This window comes from Penicillium mononematosum, assembly GCF_028829835.1.
Source record: "Penicillium mononematosum strain IBT 11891 chromosome Unknown utg000005l:1.0-9366267.0:1.0-9372171.0, whole genome shotgun sequence".
NCBI classification, from domain to species: Eukaryota; Fungi; Ascomycota; class Eurotiomycetes; order Eurotiales; family Aspergillaceae; genus Penicillium; species Penicillium mononematosum.
Window position 1 is genome coordinate 6,928,754 of NW_026643275.1, and position 18,396 is coordinate 6,947,149.

Sequence of the window (18,396 nt, forward strand, 5' to 3'; positions counted from 1 at the left end):
CACTTAATGCCTAACTGCATCATACCATGTTGGAGCTCTTCAATTAAGCATCTGTCACAGCCTTCAACTGTGAGGCATTTGCTTTCACCAAGTCTTCCAGCATACCTCTATAACCCACGGGAAGTGCACCAGACTATTTTCCGGTCAGCATATAACTAGCATTATTCTAGGGCAAAGAACTCACCTCGTTCGTCAGTAGTCCTTGCACAAGCACGAAAGCATTGTCACGGTCTTTGATCTCTTGCGACTTGTCTGTCTCTTCAGCCTTATCTTGCTTGGGAGCGCCCCCGCCTAGGGTCGTCTTGAGCAAGTCGGTAACCTCTGTCTTGTGCAAGCAGTCCACAACAGCGGCACAACCGAGTTTGCTTGTGGCCATTAGAGCTAGAGCAAACCAACCTTCACTGCGAACGACAGGCCACTGAGTTTGTGTGATCATCGCACCTACTGGCAATGAAACACCCTCGTGCAGGGTGTACAGTCGATCAAGCATGGACCTTGCTTCTTCATCTCCATCGCGAGCCTTGGGGCTAACAGTCCGACAAATAGAAGCAACCGTCCGTCCAATTTCAGTCTTGATTGGCGTGGAGTCTGTTTTCTCGAAAAGAGACAGGAGCAGAGAGAGATAAGTCCGTTGGTGAGCCGGGGAATCCAGATCTTGCGAGAGAGGAGCGAGAAGATGGGAAATGTTATCCGGTGAGGAGATAATCACCTGGCGCGCAATACTTGCAGCCGAGAATTGAACCTGCGGAACAGACTCATATGCCCATAATCGTGAAATGGCAGGAATGATACCAGCTTCTCCAAGAATGGCTCTGTTGTCGCCGGCAATTGCAAGGTTCTTCAGGAAACCAAGCGAAGAGTGCAGGACCGCACCACGGGCATTTCCCTTGAGAACGGATATCAATTCTTCGTGGATTTTCAGGTCCCGGACCATCACCTGGCAGACCTCATCGGACCGGGCGAGATTTCCAAGCATAACACAGGCGCAGATCTGAAGCTGATCTTCGGTTGCAACCACCCATGACTTCAACGTCTGTGAAAGAGCAGAGTCAAGGGGGTAGTATTGGGCGAACAATGGTGAGGCAGACACCTCAGCCAAAGCCTGGTTAATCTTGAGGCGGAGCTGTGCGAGAGCCTTGACATCTTCGCTCAAAGAAGGGTCCACCACAATCGAAAATGAATGGCGCAGGACGTCCAGCACGCCTTCCACCATACCATTCGAAATGCAGACACTCTGGAACCTTTCGTTTTCTAGGTAGGCAGCAAGAGAGGTTGCCAATGATGAGAAATGTGCAAAATCAAGAGTCTCATCAATGGCAAGCTCCATCAAAAGTAGAATGGTTCCATCGGGGGACTGTTCAATACCTTCGGCTGTAAATTACATGTTAGGCCGGAAAACAGACTGAGGTTGAGATAAAACATACCTTGCTCTGAGGCCAACTCAATCAAGTCGTATGAGAAATTGAGTAGAGCCTCGTTGTCTTCGATCTCGCCATCTTTGATCAGCTTCAATAAGATGTAGGCTGCCCGATTGGCAGCTATCTGAGCATGTGCTGGTTCTGATATCACATTAGCAAGACATGTATCACCAGACGGTTCTTTCTGAACATACTGTAATCCATGCAAATGTTATAGATGACCGGAATGGCAACAAAAATTAAATCCGAATCGAGGAAGTATCGAATGATAGCAAGGGTGTAGTTTCCCTTGACGACAATCTCCCTATTCTCATCTGCATCAACGTTAGTTATCTGGGCACATACGTGAATAATTGCAGCATACCTGTATCGGCACAGGAGTTTCCAATAACTCGCAAAGAGTGAAGCAACAAGCTAGTATCAACATCGCCTTTCAAAGCAACCACGTCCAGGAAGAATTCCAGAACACCAGACTGGCCGAATGGAGCACGCCATGAAGCTGAATTATAATTAGCAAGTCATAAAACCATCATGTAGATAGGATTGGCCCACGATCTCTGCTGCCATTCGCAATAATCTCGGTAGCTTGGACCAAATACTCGGAGTTACAAGCCCAGAGCTTTTTCAGAGTAGCGCTCACGCTTTGTAGTGTGCCGGCGTCCCGATGCCCACATTTTGTGTTTGCATCGGCCTCTTCAAGAGATGCATGGAGCTCTTTGAGATCGAGGCTATTTCCAGCCTCGTCGACCTCCTGGGCCTTCTCAATGATGTCTCGCAATTCACGAAACATCTCCTGTTGCTCTTCCTTGTCAATGGTTTCCGTTCGGGGTGGTAAAGAAGAAATCTCCGGTAGATCTGGGAGAATATCTTTGATAAAGGGCAATTCCAAACCACCCTCTTTCGAGACTGAGTGGCCAGCATCTTCATGAACGGCCAGTTTGGCGGTAGATATACCCGCGTCAGACATCTTGCCGGATCGAGGTCAGATAGTTGCCTCCGGACTGTGGAGTAATTTGGAAGGGTCCGTGTTGAGTTGAAGATATGAAGATACGAATTCCTTGGCCGAAGTGGAAAGGGCCTTCTCAGTTAGATGGAGGAGCCTAGATGGCAGCCTGTTGACCCCGTCGCAGCAATTTAAACACTGTAAACAAACAGCGTTTGCTCTGGTATGAAATTACTGGTGGTTTTTAATCAGGCAACGAGCCTAAAATGGATTATTGATATTAGTGGAAGACAAGCGGCTCCCCAGAAATATCGCAGATACAAAGGAAGTTTAGACTTCTTCGTGGAGAGACGGAGTGTGTTGCCTGAGGTGGATTCAGGCACCAATCTCGTTTAGGTTAGGCCCGAGTGCAGTGCTTATATAGAGCTCAACATGTTTTCTGTTTACATCTTCACCTCATTTGGATTAAATATGAAATTATATACTATCTTGTACTGTCTGTATCTATCCACTGAGGACCGAGTATCAATTCTTGTTCGTGATCACGTGCTCCACTCGGACTGCTCTGTGTCGGAAGCCTTTGGAAGCTCGCAGGTGGAAAAAAAAAGAAATCACCCGATAAATAGTGAATATAGATCTCCAGGTAATATGTAATCCCACGTTAATTTGCAAGGCTTGTCAATTTTCATAGGCAAATACATATATATCCAATGAGTGGATTGAAAAAAAAAAAGAATGGAGCTGCGCGGAATCGAACCACGATATTCAAGGAATGAATCATGAAATTTCCCGGTTAGGGAGAATTACATAAGCTTGATGGACTAACCATTATCCTACAGTTCCTTAAACCAGTAGCCTATGGCTTCTAGTTTCGGGAAAAAGAACCCTCGAAGTGTGGTCGTGTTTCGAAGTCCTTTCGATTTATAGTATATGACACTAAGACCTTCACATATACTAGTCAAGACATTCAGCATCCCAAAAAAGCCCACTTCAATGCTTAACCAACATTATCTCGTAGTTAAGCCCCTTTTTGAAACCCCTTTTTGCTCAGCATTAAAAATTTAAGATAAATCCAAGAAATTCATTCCTTGGCGTAGGGTCTAGGGCACGCTCGGCAACGTGATCTCGGGCTTCAGTTGTATACCTTCCTATCGCTAGGAACTACGGCCATTTCTGGCTTAAAAACAGTCATTACCAGCACTAATTTTATTATCCGTCACATTCTGCCTAGTCCTAAACTACGTGTTCCTTATTGAATTTTACTTTTCCAATGGATCTGAGCAGGTAAATGCAGCATATTCTTCCTTAACTCGGCAATATCGGACTTATCTCAGTGATCGATGGGGTTATCAATGCCCATACAACTAGGCGTACGTGCATAGCCGCTTTTCACTTTCAAAACAATGGAGGTACATGAGCATTCATTGTCCACGCAATTATTCACGAGAATGGTGATATATCAGCCTCCCGGGGTTGGAGGTGCAGGTGGCAGCCCTGGAGGGATTACCCACATTTGTAATCAGATACCTGAGCTCCGGAGATTGGAGATTAGCTATGAGATATGTATGGATTGATGATAAACAATGCATGTTCAAATCTCACCTCGGAACACATACAAGTGTACAATGAGTAAAACACCTAGGGCTGGTTAAGGGTTTCGTCGCCAAACTAGGCCATATAAATTCTCCTTTTTTTCCTTTTTCTCTTCCATTTGTAATTCGGCATAGTCACTAACACTAAATCTCGAATAGATTGTTATAGCTGCCGTCCGTGATCTAGCGCACTTAACCGCTTAGGAACTTGCCCAGCTGTCTACAGGCGAGGGTAGCTACGCTATAGTAGTCAAGTATGAAGCAAGCATTAAGCAGTCTGCCTTTGATGCTATTAAAGAAGCCACCGATTAGGGTATTAGCCACCTCAATATTGCCGTCGCTAATGCCGATATTCCAAATTATATCCACTCGTTAAGGACGTTAAGCGTGCCGATATAGTCGAGCATATTGATGTTAACGTGCTAAGCGCTGTGTTACTGTACTAGGCTACACACAATCTGCTGTAGAAGTCGACAGGAAGGCCCATCTATGCCATTATGGGATCTGTGGCCGGTGGTCTAGCGTATGCCTGCTTAAGGCTGGGATATAGTAAATCGAAGCTAATCATTTCTAGACGCTAACCTCTAGTCGTAAGTGCGGCGTATGGCGTATTAAAGTCAATTGTCAACTATTACGGCGTTCGGACAACGCCGCAGATGAGTGGCTTAATGCGTTGTCTTGGATCTGGGCTGGGTGTAGAGCAACCTAGGCAATGTAGCTACGAGGCTTTATGGGTTGGAGCAGGCGCCGGAGACTCCTAATAAGTCAATTGCCGGAATGGTTGAGGCCCTAAGCACGGGAACCAAAGATCAGTAAGGTAGCAAGTTCGTGGGGTACTCGGGTGAGGTTCAGGTGGTAACCATAGTTTCATAGATCATGGGCAGGTCGGAAGACCCCGAATTTAGGTCAAGCTAGAGTTTCTCACATGAATTTCTCTTGCAATACACAGGTATGAGAATATGCTGCCTCATCAATGACTCTGGCCCACATGACAATGGACAATGGTCAAGGTCAAGCGTGAAGTATATGTATGCTGCAGTGAGCGCATTTTATCGACCTCGGGGAGGCCCCTCTGTTTCTTACATAATCTAGTTCGTGCCCACATTCTCAAAGCGGAAGCGCAGGTATAACTGGCTATGTTCGTCCTTCTCTTGATTTTAATCTTTTTATATGTCATCTAGACATATGCAGGGATTAGACGTAGGTGAATAGATACATTAAAAAGAAGAAAAAAAAGACCATAAAACACGCTTTAAATTCCAAATTCTCTGTCTATACATGTAGATATCTCATTAGACTTGGCAGGTACACCAGACCAGTGACCCGGGCGCCAAGAAGCGCATCGCCCAAGCTGGCCTTTGCCGCATACAGCACTGCAACACCCCCGAGTCCTTCATTTTTGCTACGATAAACCGGTGCTATATTCACAATTGGTTTCTCTTCTCTCCTTTGTGAATCTCTTATTCTGTCTACCTATTTCACCATGACGCGCGCTGTCCAGACCCTTTCCGTTCTTCTCCTTGTCTCCTCGGTATGCTACGAAGTCTCTCCATCTTAGAAGGAACACAATCCCGCATGGATCTTACTGACAATCGATCAGCTCTACCTTTCTCTTTTCCTTGGGCTCGTCCCCCTGAACGAGACTGTCCAGACTGAAGTTATTCCAGTTGTACGTTACACTCCGCCCCGACTCCCAAACCCCGATGTTTGAATCTGTCGACGGAAGAAGAATTAATCCATAATTACCTAGCTCCCATTCTACGCGCTTATTGTCTTCGCTTGCTACCTCCTCGCACGCCTGGGTGTGGCGATCTTCACCTTCAACGATGTCCCCGAGGCCCACGCCGAGCTACAAAAGGAGATCGAGCTTGCCAAGGTGGAGTTGCGCCAGGGCAAGGTTGATGTCGATTAAGTGAGAGATCGCTGCGGGCATGGACTGGGCGGATAACCAGACACTCGGGTCCCCAACCCAGGCAAACAGGGTCTGGGAACTGAGAAGTTCAGGCTGTGGATTGGTGCTTGGCTGCAGAGGCTTTTGTCTTCGCAGGATTGAAAAGGCTGCGCCGGATCAATATAATACGCTATGCCCCAGTGACTTTGTGTTTCCCGCTACCAATACTATATTCTCTTGATACCCGTCTACAATCCAATGTCTGCAAATCAATGTTTGACGACCCCAGGCCCAGGTTTCCCGTCGGTGTCTACAACAAGACTACCGGTTATTACTGGGAATTTTGGTTCAGAAAAAATGGAAAATCGAGTGCAAGACCAGTCTCGAGTCAAAAAGCCTTCGGGGCACAGCCTGCCAAAAAAGAAAGAACTTTTTCTATAGAAATTCATCAAGGATATCGTAGAGAATACATGCTCAGGTTTATGCACTTGGTCTGAGCATGGACAGTAAAATAAGGACCAAAAGAGTCATCCATATAAACCATCAGAGCGCCGCGTAAAAGGGAATGCTTATGATAACGTAGTCATTCGCTTAATCGACTTTGGGCGAGGGTTCTTCGGTGATTTCCTCCGTCTCGGCCGGAAGAGCGACGATAGGGTTTTTCTTAGCGAGCTTATCGTGGTCTTCGATGTCCCTGCAGAAAGAAAGGGAAAAGAAAACAAATCAGTCACAATCCAAATAGCAATTTCGAGTTATAACATACTCAGCCTCCCAAGGGTAGCAGATCCACACATCTCCAGTGGTGACCGCGGCGTGGTAACGCTTGGGGTTCCACGCGATACCGGGCAGTGTACCCTTCTTCTTCTTTATCTTGTTCTGTTCCAGTTGTCAGCCAAACCGATCAGCCTGCAGATAGATAAAGACACATACGTGCAGAACGAAGACATGGAATTTAGTTTCCTCGCCCTTCAAGGGGCTATCGGCAGGGAGCTGCTTTTGGGCTACTTTAACATCACTCTCGAGCTCCTTCACGGCGTATTGTAGGGTTGTGCGGGTATCGTCGACCTCGTCAACGATAAGAACGTTCTTGCCGATCAAGTTGACCATCGAGGAGTTCACGTCGAGCCATTGCAAACGCTTGACCTCGGTACCGGGGACCTCCTCAACGCTATTTGCGGCCAAGCGCTCGTAGAGGGACAGACCGATGGCCTGGATGGGGATATTACTCCCATCCTTCTTCTTCATGAAGGACCTGTTTGGCGAGCAGGGATCAGTACAGTCGAGATGAAGAGGCACGTGTGGATTGAACGTACCGGAGGATGCGGGCAGGGATATAACCACCACCGCCGATGGCGATTATAAGGTTGATTCCCCAGCTATTGAGCTCTTTCGCCGATTCCTTGCAAAGCTCGTGGACCTGTCGAGGATATTTGCGTTAGTCTTGGACCTTTTAGAGTTCGGGGGAATTATAATAGTGGACTGCGATAAGACAATCTCCATTTTTGCGGGGTGGAGGGAGATCTTGATGATGTTCATGTGTCTTCGACGTCTTCAACACCTTTTTTCGATTGACACAACAAGATAATGTCCGGTCAATAGATTGGGATTCTTACATCATTGTAAGTGGCATAGTGCTTCTGGTCTTCCGGCATATTGGCGATTGTTAGGACAATTCTAAAACTGGAGAGACACGAAGATGATAAATGACAGTCCAATAAAAATCAAGTATCAAGAAGTGAAGTATTCGCAGCTGAACGAATATTTTCCCACAGAGAGGGGAAAACGGAGTGGGAAAAAATGAGAGGGAAAAAAAATTATCGGACCGAAAGCTCATCGGCCCGCAGGAGTGTGTGCGGGGCTCTTATCTGTTAGACCCTTGTTATGTGCATACATATAGTAGTATAATATGTGCATGGATGTATGTTGTGCAGTTTGACCCTGCATGTATTCAGATTCATATTGACATGCATTGAAATGCATTTCATGCTACTCTATAGCACTTAAGTGTACCAACTAGGCTCAGGTACTTCATGCAGTAGTGCATACCGTCCCAATTCCCGATTCTTGTACGCCACGGGATCATGAAGAGTATGCACTCGAATATCCCGCCAGAACCGATCCAATCCAACTTTTGAGGCAGTGGCCCGGGCTCCAGTCACTTCAAATACACCAGAAGTAACTCTGAGTCCGACATCTGTGGCGACCACCTTGATACTAGCCACCCATTCCGCAACCTCTCCACGTTCCTGGGCCGTGAGACCAGATTTCTGCGCTTGATATCGAGTATACAGCCCCGAAAGTCGATCCCCTGCTCGATCAGCAAGGGCTTCTGTTGCACGCAGATGCGCAAAGAAGTTGCCATAGCGTTCGAGGATGTAGAACTCATCCGTCGCTGATTCCTTGTTATCGCCGCCGAAAGGCCAAGCACGTGTTGCGGTCGTAGTGTATCTGGAGGCGAAATTCAAAGCACCAAGAGCAATGCCCAAGTAGAAATTGCTGAAGACCAGTTGGATACTATGGGAAAAGGCGAGTAAGCACTGAGCCATGAAACCGCTGGGGGGAACATGACATATGGAATGGCACAGAGTCCACTTACGTTGGCAGGAATAGAGTGGGGAATGCGATCTTCAGAGTGTCATCGCGAGGCTTCTTCGTGGCTGCATCCCAGCCCAGTGCATCTGACCAAGAAGCACGGACATTCTCTATCTTCACGCTTCCCGACTCGGTCAGGCGTAACCCAATATTGTGCCAGTTATGAGCAAACTGGATACCGGGCTGTTGGGTCTCGACCAAAGCAAAGATGTGATCCTGAGTGCCATCCAATATTCCTTCGAGGACTGTGAGGTCGGACACAACGCCTCCAGTGTTGAAGTGCTTGTTACCGGTGAATACGATATGGTCTCCATCTGGAGTGATCTTCAGATCATTGTCGCGGGGGTTCACGGCGCCTCCGACAAAGTAGTTGTTCGAAATAATCAACTGATTGGTTCGGTCGGCTTGTTCGGGGGTGCCCATCACATTCGCAATAGTAGACCAGAGAAGATGATAGCCAAGCAGCATACCGATAGACCTGTCTTCTGGTTAGAGACTATCCTTGGGAGCCATGAAGAATACTGAAGACTGAAGTCATACCCATCTGTCTTTGCAACCTCTCTTATTGCCCTATATCCAACATTCCAAGATTGGTCGCCACCACCATACTTCTTCGGTCCTAGAAGCTTTGTCAAGCCCGAATGCTTGAGCAAGGCCACTTCAGCGCGCGGTGATTTGTTCTCCTGGTCTCTTTGTGCCGCATCCTTGGCTAGCACCTCGGAGACCTCCCGGGCTCTAGCAATCCATGCTTCTTCGGTGTCCGGGAGATTGGACCATCTGGTTTCATACTCAGCGTAGATAGCGGGGTCTGTCGCTGGAACACTAGATTGGGACATGATGGCAGGGTACATGCAGTATACCTGATCAGTTCAAATTATATTGAAATCAATAGACTATTCTTTTTCATGGGTGGGATATGAGACAACTTATATATGAACGGTTCCTTTGCGGGGGGATACATTACATGCTTGTCACTCCATATCACGCAATGCCGTGTCGCCCAAACACCCAAAAATAAGATTCATAAACTCCAGATTCTTCAGATTCGTCAAACAAATAGAATATGTCGTCACGGCTCGTTATGGATATCGAAGGTAGCACCGTGATTTGTAAAAAAGAAATGAATCCTTAAGGGTTTACCTCTCTTGGTAATTTCTATTGTACAATCGCTTGTACTTAGATCCTTGCCAATAGTCCTTGCTCGCCCATCACTCCAGATCGAATCTGTCCATCTGAATTGGATGACCTCTTTCTGTAGTTTCAATGTCTGTAGACAAACGCCCCAGATAATAGTATTGAACAAACTGTAGCTCGTCGTGGTTAGACCCATGGGCCCGAAAGCGAAAGGCGAGTGTTGCCCCTCTCAAAGCGCCGACTGTTGAATGTGTCCTTAATGTTTGGACAGGCAAAAGCCCGAGAGTCACATACGTATGACTTGGGATTCTACCATAAAGGTGTGGCTAGAGGGATAACCGCACGAGGCATTATGACCGCGCAATTCTTATGCGGATCATATGAGCTACCTTGCTTCATCCACTGTCCTGCAGGAGATTCTGCGGTGACCAGTACTCTTTCTTGGGGCCCTGGGCATCCAACCACACTAGACCATCAGCAAGCAGGTCATCGATTACAGTTTGTGCTCGAGCTTTTTCCCATTTGAGGTTCAACCGCAACATTGAAATGCTCACAAAGCCCAGCACCTGAATCACTTCCAAGACTGTTGCCTGGTCGGTGTTGAGTTCTTTGGGGATGGACCGAATATACTGCTTGCTGCCGACCTTGACGATGGAGAATCCGGAGCCAAGGGGCTCGAGAGACCGAACTGCTCGTAGGATGTCGTCACTGTCAAGCACATATTTCAGTTAGCCACTTGTATAGATATCCGTATTTCCTGAAGGAATAACTCCATACTCTGAAACCTCGAGCCCACTCCCGATCGCCTTGCCCTTCCCCACTCGCTTCCGACACTCCTCAACACCAATCAGCCCACCATTTTCGCTCCTGGTCTCTCTGCATAACTCCACAACCCTAACCGCGACTTCAAAGTAAAAGTCATTCATATCCCCTCCCATAATTTGGGTCCAGAAGCTGCCCCCCTCTCCCAGTCCGCGACGGCCATTCTTGCCCTTGACGTTGCTTGCGGCAAGGGGATCGACCCCAATGGTGTTGCACATGCGCGCAAACTCTGCTCGGAATGTCGGGTTGGACTTGATCGTAGAGCTATGTTCTAGCGCAAATGTGTGGAGCAACGACTGGAAAACCGACAACTGGGTCTGCAGGGAGGCAGTATGGGTAGAGCGGAGATTGGCGCCATGAGTAGCATAAGATTGCGTCGCCTGCGTTCGGTTCGCAAAGGCCCCGAGGCCAACTCCGCGACGAGACATATTGTATGAGTGTAAAGGGGGTCTGGTTCACTTGATAGTCCTAGTTACGTGTAGTTGTACTTACCTACCTAGGTAGGCGGGCCAGCCATGAAGTCATCTGATAAGAGGTAAACCCTTATCTCAAGACCGATAAGGGTTGGATCCACAACAGGTTAGCGTTAGATAATTAATAGGCTAGCCACATATGGCTAGATGACCCACACCCGCACAAGCGAAGTCTCTTCTTACATTCCTTTTCTTCGAACTTTCCTTCTTCCTTTGACATCCTTCGACAACCAGCCGACTCTCGACCTCGTCCGGACCTTCAAAATGGCCGCTACTACGTATGATTCCCAATGACTTCTTCCTTGAACTGATGCAATCTCTGCTTGAGTTTGTAAGGTTGCGGGTATAGTCGTCCTTCTCGCTGGGGATGCCAGCCGTTGTCCACAACGATGACGGGTAGGCACCAGCTCGATCCTTCCTGCCCTCTACCTCGATTCCAAATATCTCGGATACACTTCCTGTCTATCACGGAGCAAAATTTGGATACGAAAAAAGGGTGATGGAGTCTTGAGGTTGAAAGCGCTTGGCGCCTTCTCCTCCAAAAATATTGTTGTGAACTATCGTTCTCGGGCGCTCATGATGTGGTAACAGCATTGTGATCCTGGAGCGAACGAGTGTCAACATATTTCCTGAACATTGTTCGGGGTTTTGTCGGATGAAGGCATCAATGGCATCTTGCGGGTGATCGGGCTTGCGAACACTATGCTGGAATATGCATGGCTAGTACCAAACCATAATCGATCATGAAACTCCAGTGCCTTGGCCCTCACTGATCAAAGACATTTCGTCGAGTTCTTGTATGCCTTCAGTTGAGAATGTGGCGCTATATGCTGCAATTCTTTCACTCGGCGAATTGTCTCAGTCTTGATCTCTCCTGGACAGACTGTTCTAACATTGCACAGCTCCGTTCCCACCCAGAACCAGGTCCTCGTTCCCGAGACCCTTCTGAAGAAGCGCAAGTCCCAAGAGGCTGCCCGCGCTGAGCGCCGTGCCGAGGCCGAGAAGACCAAGAAGGTCAGTCTTCCTCCATCCCACATTTATACACTTCCTTCCCAACTACATGATGCATAACACCATTCACGATGACTAGACCGCTACCACGGTCAATGCTGTCGTCTGTCAACCATCTTTCGGGTCTGACATTAGTTACACAAACTACTTGCCATTTTCTTCACAGGACTTTGGAGGACTCTCATGCTGACTGAGATTCATATAGGCCAACAAGGAGAAGCGTGGAGTTATCTTCAAGCGTGCCGAGTCTTACGTCCAGGAGTACCGCACCGCTGAGCGCGAGAAGATCCGCCTCAACCGCGTTGCTCGCCAGGAGGGCAGCTTCTTCGTTGAGGGTGAGCCCAAGCTCGTCTTCGTTGTCCGTATCAAGGGTATCAACAAGATTGCTCCCAAGCCCCGCAAGATCCTCCAGCTTCTGCGTCTGCTCCAGATCAACTCTGGTACTTTCATTCGCCTCACCAAGGCTACTCAGGAGATGTTGACCATCGTCAACCCCTACATTGCCTACGGTTACCCCAACCTGAAGTCCGTCCGCGAGCTTCTGTACAAGCGTGGTTACGGAAAGGTCGACAAGCAGCGCACTCCCCTCACCGACAACCAGATCATCGAGGAGCACCTCGGCAAGTTCGGCATTGTCTGCATGGAGGATCTGATCCACGAGATCTACACCGTTGGCCCCAACTTCAAGCAGGCCAACAACTTCCTGTGGCCCTTCAAGCTGTCCAACCCTACCGGCGGTTTCCGCACTCGCAAGTTCAAGCACTACATCGAGGGTGGTGACACCGGTAACCGTGAGGAGAACATCAACGCTCTCATCCGCCAGATGAACTAGATTCCTTCGCGTGAGGACTTCGGGTTGCAGCGTTCTCTGAGCGCAGCTCCAAAAATGTTACAAAATGTTACGACTTTACTCTCTTGGGTTGTTTTTTGCACGGGCTGTTTATATCCACTAGTCAATTTTTAGCGATACGATGGTCTGGGATTTCCGATCAATTTAATGCTTCAAACAACCCAATTGCATGGTCATGGGCCTGGTTTCCTGTCGTACTTTGTCTCGTAATTGTAGCGAATAATCAATTGTATTCCGACCTGGGCTGTCTTTAGTTACAACATTTTACGGAGTTCTGCGAACTAAAGTCGGCTTTTATGCCGAAGACCGTCCCGAGGTCCGAATCTCATGTTGACCTCAGTTACCCTGTCGGCTGATTCCGAAGCTTTGATTTTAAGGCCGCACTTTCACGATTTACTCCAGTGTCAAATCTAAAGCTCTATTGTACCCCGTAGTAGTAAGACAGTAAGTTAGCTTTAGTAGTTTATAGTGCTTTGTTTTAGAAGTGGGTTGTCAATTCACATGTGCCTCCATCATATGCTTCTTTCTTTCTTTTTTATGAATCCTATCAGGTTTACCCCCTGAATTCCTCCGAGAATTTCCACGCACAACCACCAATACCGACCAGACCAGAAGTACAATTCCATCCAACTTTTGCGCGATATATATCCATTCGATATCTATCTGCAAGGATAAAAAAAAAATGCTCACACTCGGAGTCGAACCGAGGATCTCATGATTACTAGTCATGCGCTTTACCACTAAGCCATGCGAGCTGATTGGTGGGAGAAGGGTACATGTTTGTTCATATAAACTCTTACTGCAGAGATCGATGAAGGCTCAAGAGTTTCAACATTTCTACATCATCTCACATATATTATATTCTAATGACCTTTTGAACTCTCCTATCACGATTAACCACAAGGCGGAGTTGCCGTCCTTGCCAGTCTGGGTTCGATACTGATGGGTTATGTGGCGTAGGCTTGAAAGCGCCTTCGCGGAGGGTTTCAGTGAAGAGCTCGTAGGATGGGTAATCTATCGATCATTTGAGTCAGTACATTCTGCCGTTAATGGTATTGTTGCTCTCCCAAGTATATGCATACATCCGTCCACAAAGTGGTTGACCTGTTCTTCGGTCATTCCAGCGCCTTTGGCAGCACGGAGCGTGCGTTCCTGTTCCTGGCGCCATTCGTAGACGAAACGAGGGTTTTCGGCATCGCTGAAATCAGTTAGCGAAAGGAAATATGTCAAGTGGTAAAAGAGCTCATACATATGGATCAAAGCATCAAGCTTGCTGCGAAGGGAAAGGAAACCTATGTTAGCAAAGCTTCTAGTTGCGCAGTCTCCAATGGCCGAGGAAACCCACTCAGTCAAGACATCATATCGCTTCAAAGCGTCGTTTACAGCTTTGACATCCTCAAACTTGACGTGGCCTAGTCGTCCATCATATTTGCCGTTCTCCTTTTGATGCACAGCGGCCTCCCATTTCGCACGCAGGGTTTGCTCATCCCACGCACGAAATCCGACACACCACCCTTCGAAAATCACGACCTTCACTTTCTCCTGACCCGCTTCATTGACGACGTTCCAATGTGTCTTTGGCACACGGTCACCCTGGCCCTCGAACGCAGACTTGTCATACTGTGGAATGGCTGTCGGACGTTCAGCAGCGAGCGAAGCAAACACTTCCTCACCCAATGCGAGGTCGTGAGTTGAAGGCTGACCACGATGCTGCAGGAGGGGGTTTGATGGATGCGCTTGTGCCAGAGCCACCTGATTGGCGTGGTCAAGGTAGATATCGTCGAGCGACAACGTCACGACCGAGAGCGAGTATGGTTCCGAGCGGAGGGTATCATTGAGAGCGGATACCTATGGAAATTAGTATTAGAATCCGGTCCGAGAAAATGAACGAGATCCCGAGGCATGGGAAATCGACCAGCTCTGGATCTACTTACCAGGACTGTCTTGCCCGCACCCTGCACGCCATTGAGGCCGATGAAAAACGGCGGGGTACTTGGGTTGCCGCGGTGCCGCTCGGTATGAACGCGCAGGCGATCTAGTAGGAAGGGGATACAGTGCTGCGACTTGTCGTCCACGATTTCAGGCATTTTGGATTTTAACTACCGAATACTTGTAGTTTTCTATTGCACGTCTTTTGTATCTATCGGCTACGGTGTGCGGGAAGTTTCCCCCCAATCGGCCGAGTGAATCTGGGGTCATCCCCCCACGGGGTATATCCAGCCGCTGCTTTTTGACATATTAAGAGTTTTATATAGAAGTGCATTGAATCGAGTGACAAAGTAGTGAAATAAGTAAAATAGTAAAAAAGAGCAGAAAAACATACAAAAAGGTGTACATAGAAGTGCACATGACAATGACGTTACCCGTCACATGCCTGAGTCAGCAAGTACTCGGCTCCTAGATATTGTATAATATTGCACATTGTACATTTTTGTATGGCGTACATACTTATGTCTCATGCATAAAGTAATAGTCTATTATACTTATTTATTAAAACTGATACCAAATGCTTGAAAATCAACTAGACGTACTACTATATACATGTACGGACTATGGAGTACGGCATGTGATCCGGGTCGATCTGCCATTGTAACGATACCCCAATATTTCACCGTTACGAAACCAACCCAAACGTGCCGAGGTCCTCAGCTTGCCGAGTTGCTTTAAACTCCCCTCTTCTCCAGCTTTCTTCTTTTATTTCTTTCTATTACTTAACTTTCGGATCATATACACAGAATGTCCGAGTTGCGATTCGATAACCAAACGGTGGTCGTCACCGGTGCCGGTGGTGGCCTGGGGAAGGCATATGCTCTCTTCTTCGCCTCAAGGGGTGCAAATGTCGTTGTGAACGACCTCGGTGTCTCTCACAAGGGTGAGGGCAAGTCAGGAAAGGTATGTCGAACGCCTCCGAACCAGATAGACCGACACTGACAGCTACCCCAGGCCGCAGATGTTGTCGTTGAGGAGATCCGCGCCGCTGGCGGTAAGGCCGTCGCCAACTACGACAGCGTCGAGAACGGTGATGCTATCATCGAGACCGCTATTAAGGCCTTTGGCCGCATTGACATTCTGCTTAATAATGCTGGTATCCTGCGGGATATTAGCTTCAAGAATATGAAGGATGCCGACTGGGATTTGATCAACAGAGTTCACACCTACGGTGCATACAAGGTGAGAATCCTCGGACACATAAAAACAATCCTTTGAAGCAGTAACTGATGGCACATTATCTGGATAGTGCGCAAGAGCCGCGTGGCCTCACTTCCGTAAACAAAAGTTCGGCCGTGTTATTAACACTGCATCGGCTGCTGGTCTATTTGGCAGCTTCGGCCAGGCCAACTACTCAGCCGCCAAGCTCGGCCAGGTCGGTTTCACCGAGACCCTGGCTAAAGAGGGTGCCAAGTACAACATTATTGCCAATGTTATTGCTCCCATTGGTAAGCAAGCCGCAAACCTCCGCATAAGATGAGGAAGCTAACCCCAAATTAGCTGCCAGCCGCATGACTGCAACTGTCATGCCCCCTGATGTCCTGGAGAACCTTAAGCCCGACTGGGTGGTTCCTTTGGTCGCTGCCCTCGTGCACTCATCTAACACTACAGAGACCGGTGGTATCTACGAGGTCGGTGGTGGTCACGTTGCCAAGCTCCGCTGGGAGCGAGCTAAGGGTGCTCTCCTGAAGACCGATGACTCCCTGACCCCTGGTGCTATCGCTCGGAAGTGGAACGATGTCAATGATTTCTCTCAGCCTGAATACCCCACGGGCCCTGCCGACTTCATGGCCTTCTTGGAAGACGGCCTGAAGACGCCCAGCGCCCAGCCTGGAGAGGAGCCTGATTTCAAGGGTCGTGTTGCCCTGGTCACTGGAGGTGGTGCCGGTCTCGGCCGCGCATACTGCTTGCAATTTGCTAAGCTCGGTGCCTCCGTTGTGGTCAACGATCTTGTTGACCCTGAGCCTGTGGTCCAGGAAATCAAGAAGCTCGGTGGTAAGGCTGTTGGCAACAAGGCCAGCTGCGAGGACGGCGACGCCGTCGTCAAGAGCGCCATTGATGCCTTCGGCCGTATTGATATCTTGGTGAACAACGCTGGTATCCTGCGCGACAAGGCTTTCACCAACATGGATGACAACTTGTGGAACTCCGTTGTTAATGTCCACCTCCGTGGTACCTACAAGGTGACCAAGGCCGCTTGGCCCTACTTCCTCAAGCAGAAGTACGGTCGTGTTGTCAACACTGCCAGTACCAGCGGTATCTACGGCAACTTCGGCCAGGCCAACTATGCTGCTGCCAAGCTTGGCATCCTGGGTCTTTCCCGCACTCTGGCTTTGGAGGGTGCCAAGTACAACATTAAGGTCAACACCATCGCTCCTAATGCGGGTACCAACATGACCCGTACCATTATGCCCGAGGAGATGGTCCAGGCTTTCAAGCCTGACTATGTTGCTCCCCTTGTGGTCTTGCTGTGCTCTGACATGGCCCCTGAGCCTTCCACCAAGGGTCTGTTTGAGTGTGGTAGCGGTTGGTTTGGCCGTACCCGCTGGCAGCGCACTGGCGGCCACGGCTTCCCCGTGGATGTCAAGCTGACCCCCGAGGAGGTGGTTCGTAACTGGAAGCAAATCACCAACTTCGATGATGGTCGCGCTGATCACCCCGAGGACGGCCAGGCCGGCACGGAGAAGATCATGGCTAACATGTCTAACCGCGTGCACGGCGATGCCTCCACTGAGAATGAGACCCTGAAGAACATTGAGAAGGCCAAGGCCCTTTCGAGCGAAGGCACTCCCTTCAACTACGAGGATCGCGATGTCATCCTGTACAACCTCAGCTTGGGTGCCAAGCGCACCGACCTGCCTTTGGTCTACGAGAATAACGACCAATTCCAGGCTCTTCCCTCGTATGGTGTTGTCCCCTGGTTCAACACCGCTACTCCCTGGAACATGGATGACTTGGTGAAGGACTTCTCCCCCATGATGCTGCTTCACGGCGAGCAGTACATGGAGGTTCGCAAGTTCCCAATCCCCACCACAGCCAATACCCTGACCTATCCCAAGCTCATTGATGTTATCGACAAGGGCAATGCGGCCATCGTCGTGGCTGGGTACACAACCAAGGATGCCAAGACCGGTGAGGATCTGTTCTACAACGAGTCCAGCGTCTTCATCCGCGGCAGCGGCGGCTTCGGAGGCTCTCCCAAGCCCACTGCCGTGCGCCCCAAGGCTGCCACTGCTGCGTATAAGGCGCCGCAGCGTCAGCCCGATGCCGTGGTTGAGGAGAAGACCTCTGAGGACCAGGCAGCGCTGTATCGTCTGAACGGTGACCGCAACCCGCTCCACATCGACCCCGAGTTCAGCAAGGTCGGCGGCTTCAAGACGCCTATCCTACACGGTCTTTGCTCCCTCGGTGTGTCGGCCAAGGCTGTCTTCTCCAAGTATGGTCCCTACAAGAACCTGAAGGTTCGCTTCGCGGGTGTTGTCCTGCCTGGCCAGACCCTCAAGACTGAGATGTGGAAGGAGGGCAACACCGTCCTCTTCCAGGCCACCGTTGTTGAGACTGGCAAGCCTGCCATCACCGGCGCCGGTGCCGAGCTCTTGGAAGGCGCTAAGGCCAAGCTGTAAAATATGAAATCTTTGGTTGAAGCGATATTCCCATTGGCAAAGCGAATGGGCAAGCCTG

At 49.0% G+C, this 18,396-nt stretch overlaps 7 protein-coding genes across 7 annotated transcripts; 3 read left to right on the plus strand and 4 right to left on the minus strand.

The window, feature by feature from the left end:
* Nucleotides 1-43: 43 nt before the first annotated feature.
* Nucleotides 44-2,385, minus strand: N7519_010799 (uncharacterized protein; the record flags this gene model as incomplete). The annotated part of the gene is made up of 6 exons (XM_057297572.1): nucleotides 44-133; nucleotides 185-1,371; nucleotides 1,425-1,559; nucleotides 1,613-1,732; nucleotides 1,783-1,917; nucleotides 1,971-2,385. 6 exons carry the CDS (start codon nucleotides 2,383-2,385, stop codon nucleotides 44-46), a joined length of 2,082 nt encoding a protein of 693 aa, XP_057145454.1.
* A 3,051-nt stretch (nucleotides 2,386-5,436) lies between these two features.
* Nucleotides 5,437-5,865, plus strand: N7519_010800 (dolichol-phosphate mannosyltransferase subunit 3; the record flags this gene model as incomplete). The annotated part of the gene is made up of 3 exons (XM_057297573.1): nucleotides 5,437-5,484; nucleotides 5,554-5,622; nucleotides 5,704-5,865. 3 exons carry the CDS (start codon nucleotides 5,437-5,439, stop codon nucleotides 5,863-5,865), a joined length of 279 nt encoding a protein of 92 aa, XP_057145455.1.
* An 867-nt stretch (nucleotides 5,866-6,732) lies between these two features.
* On the minus strand, nucleotides 6,733-9,272 carry N7519_010801 (xanthine phosphoribosyltransferase; the record flags this gene model as incomplete). Its single annotated transcript, XM_057297574.1, has 4 exons — nucleotides 6,733-7,096; nucleotides 7,891-8,358; nucleotides 8,441-8,914; nucleotides 8,977-9,272. 4 exons carry the CDS (start codon nucleotides 9,270-9,272, stop codon nucleotides 6,733-6,735), a joined length of 1,602 nt encoding a protein of 533 aa, XP_057145456.1.
* A 693-nt stretch (nucleotides 9,273-9,965) lies between these two features.
* N7519_010802 (ESCRT-II subunit protein SNF8) lies at nucleotides 9,966-10,820 on the minus strand (the record flags this gene model as incomplete). The annotated part of the gene is made up of 2 exons (XM_057297575.1): nucleotides 9,966-10,278; nucleotides 10,348-10,820. 2 exons carry the CDS (start codon nucleotides 10,818-10,820, stop codon nucleotides 9,966-9,968), a joined length of 786 nt encoding a protein of 261 aa, XP_057145457.1.
* Nucleotides 10,821-11,074: 254 nt separating this feature from the next.
* On the plus strand, nucleotides 11,075-12,718 carry N7519_010803 (60S ribosomal protein uL30). Its single transcript, XM_057297576.1, has 3 exons — nucleotides 11,075-11,143; nucleotides 11,768-11,879; nucleotides 12,082-12,718. Exons 1-3 carry the CDS (start codon nucleotides 11,130-11,132, stop codon nucleotides 12,706-12,708), a joined length of 753 nt encoding a protein of 250 aa, XP_057145458.1. The 5' UTR covers nucleotides 11,075-11,129; the 3' UTR covers nucleotides 12,709-12,718.
* An 864-nt stretch (nucleotides 12,719-13,582) lies between these two features.
* On the minus strand, nucleotides 13,583-14,817 carry N7519_010804 (TDA10 family protein; the record flags this gene model as incomplete). The annotated part of the gene is made up of 4 exons (XM_057297577.1): nucleotides 14,661-14,817; nucleotides 13,976-14,574; nucleotides 13,809-13,924; nucleotides 13,583-13,740 (listed from the first exon to the last, which is right to left on the minus strand). Exons 1-4 carry the CDS (start codon nucleotides 14,811-14,813, stop codon nucleotides 13,583-13,585), a joined length of 1,026 nt encoding a protein of 341 aa, XP_057145459.1. The 5' UTR covers nucleotides 14,814-14,817.
* A 645-nt stretch (nucleotides 14,818-15,462) lies between these two features.
* mfp (putative peroxisomal multifunctional beta-oxidation protein (MFP)) lies at nucleotides 15,463-18,338 on the plus strand (the record flags this gene model as incomplete). The annotated part of the gene is made up of 4 exons (XM_057297578.1): nucleotides 15,463-15,618; nucleotides 15,670-15,897; nucleotides 15,965-16,163; nucleotides 16,216-18,338. The coding sequence occupies 4 exons, from the start codon at nucleotides 15,463-15,465 to the stop codon at nucleotides 18,336-18,338; spliced, it is 2,706 nt and encodes a 901-aa protein (XP_057145460.1).
* Nucleotides 18,339-18,396: the final 58 nt, after the last annotated feature.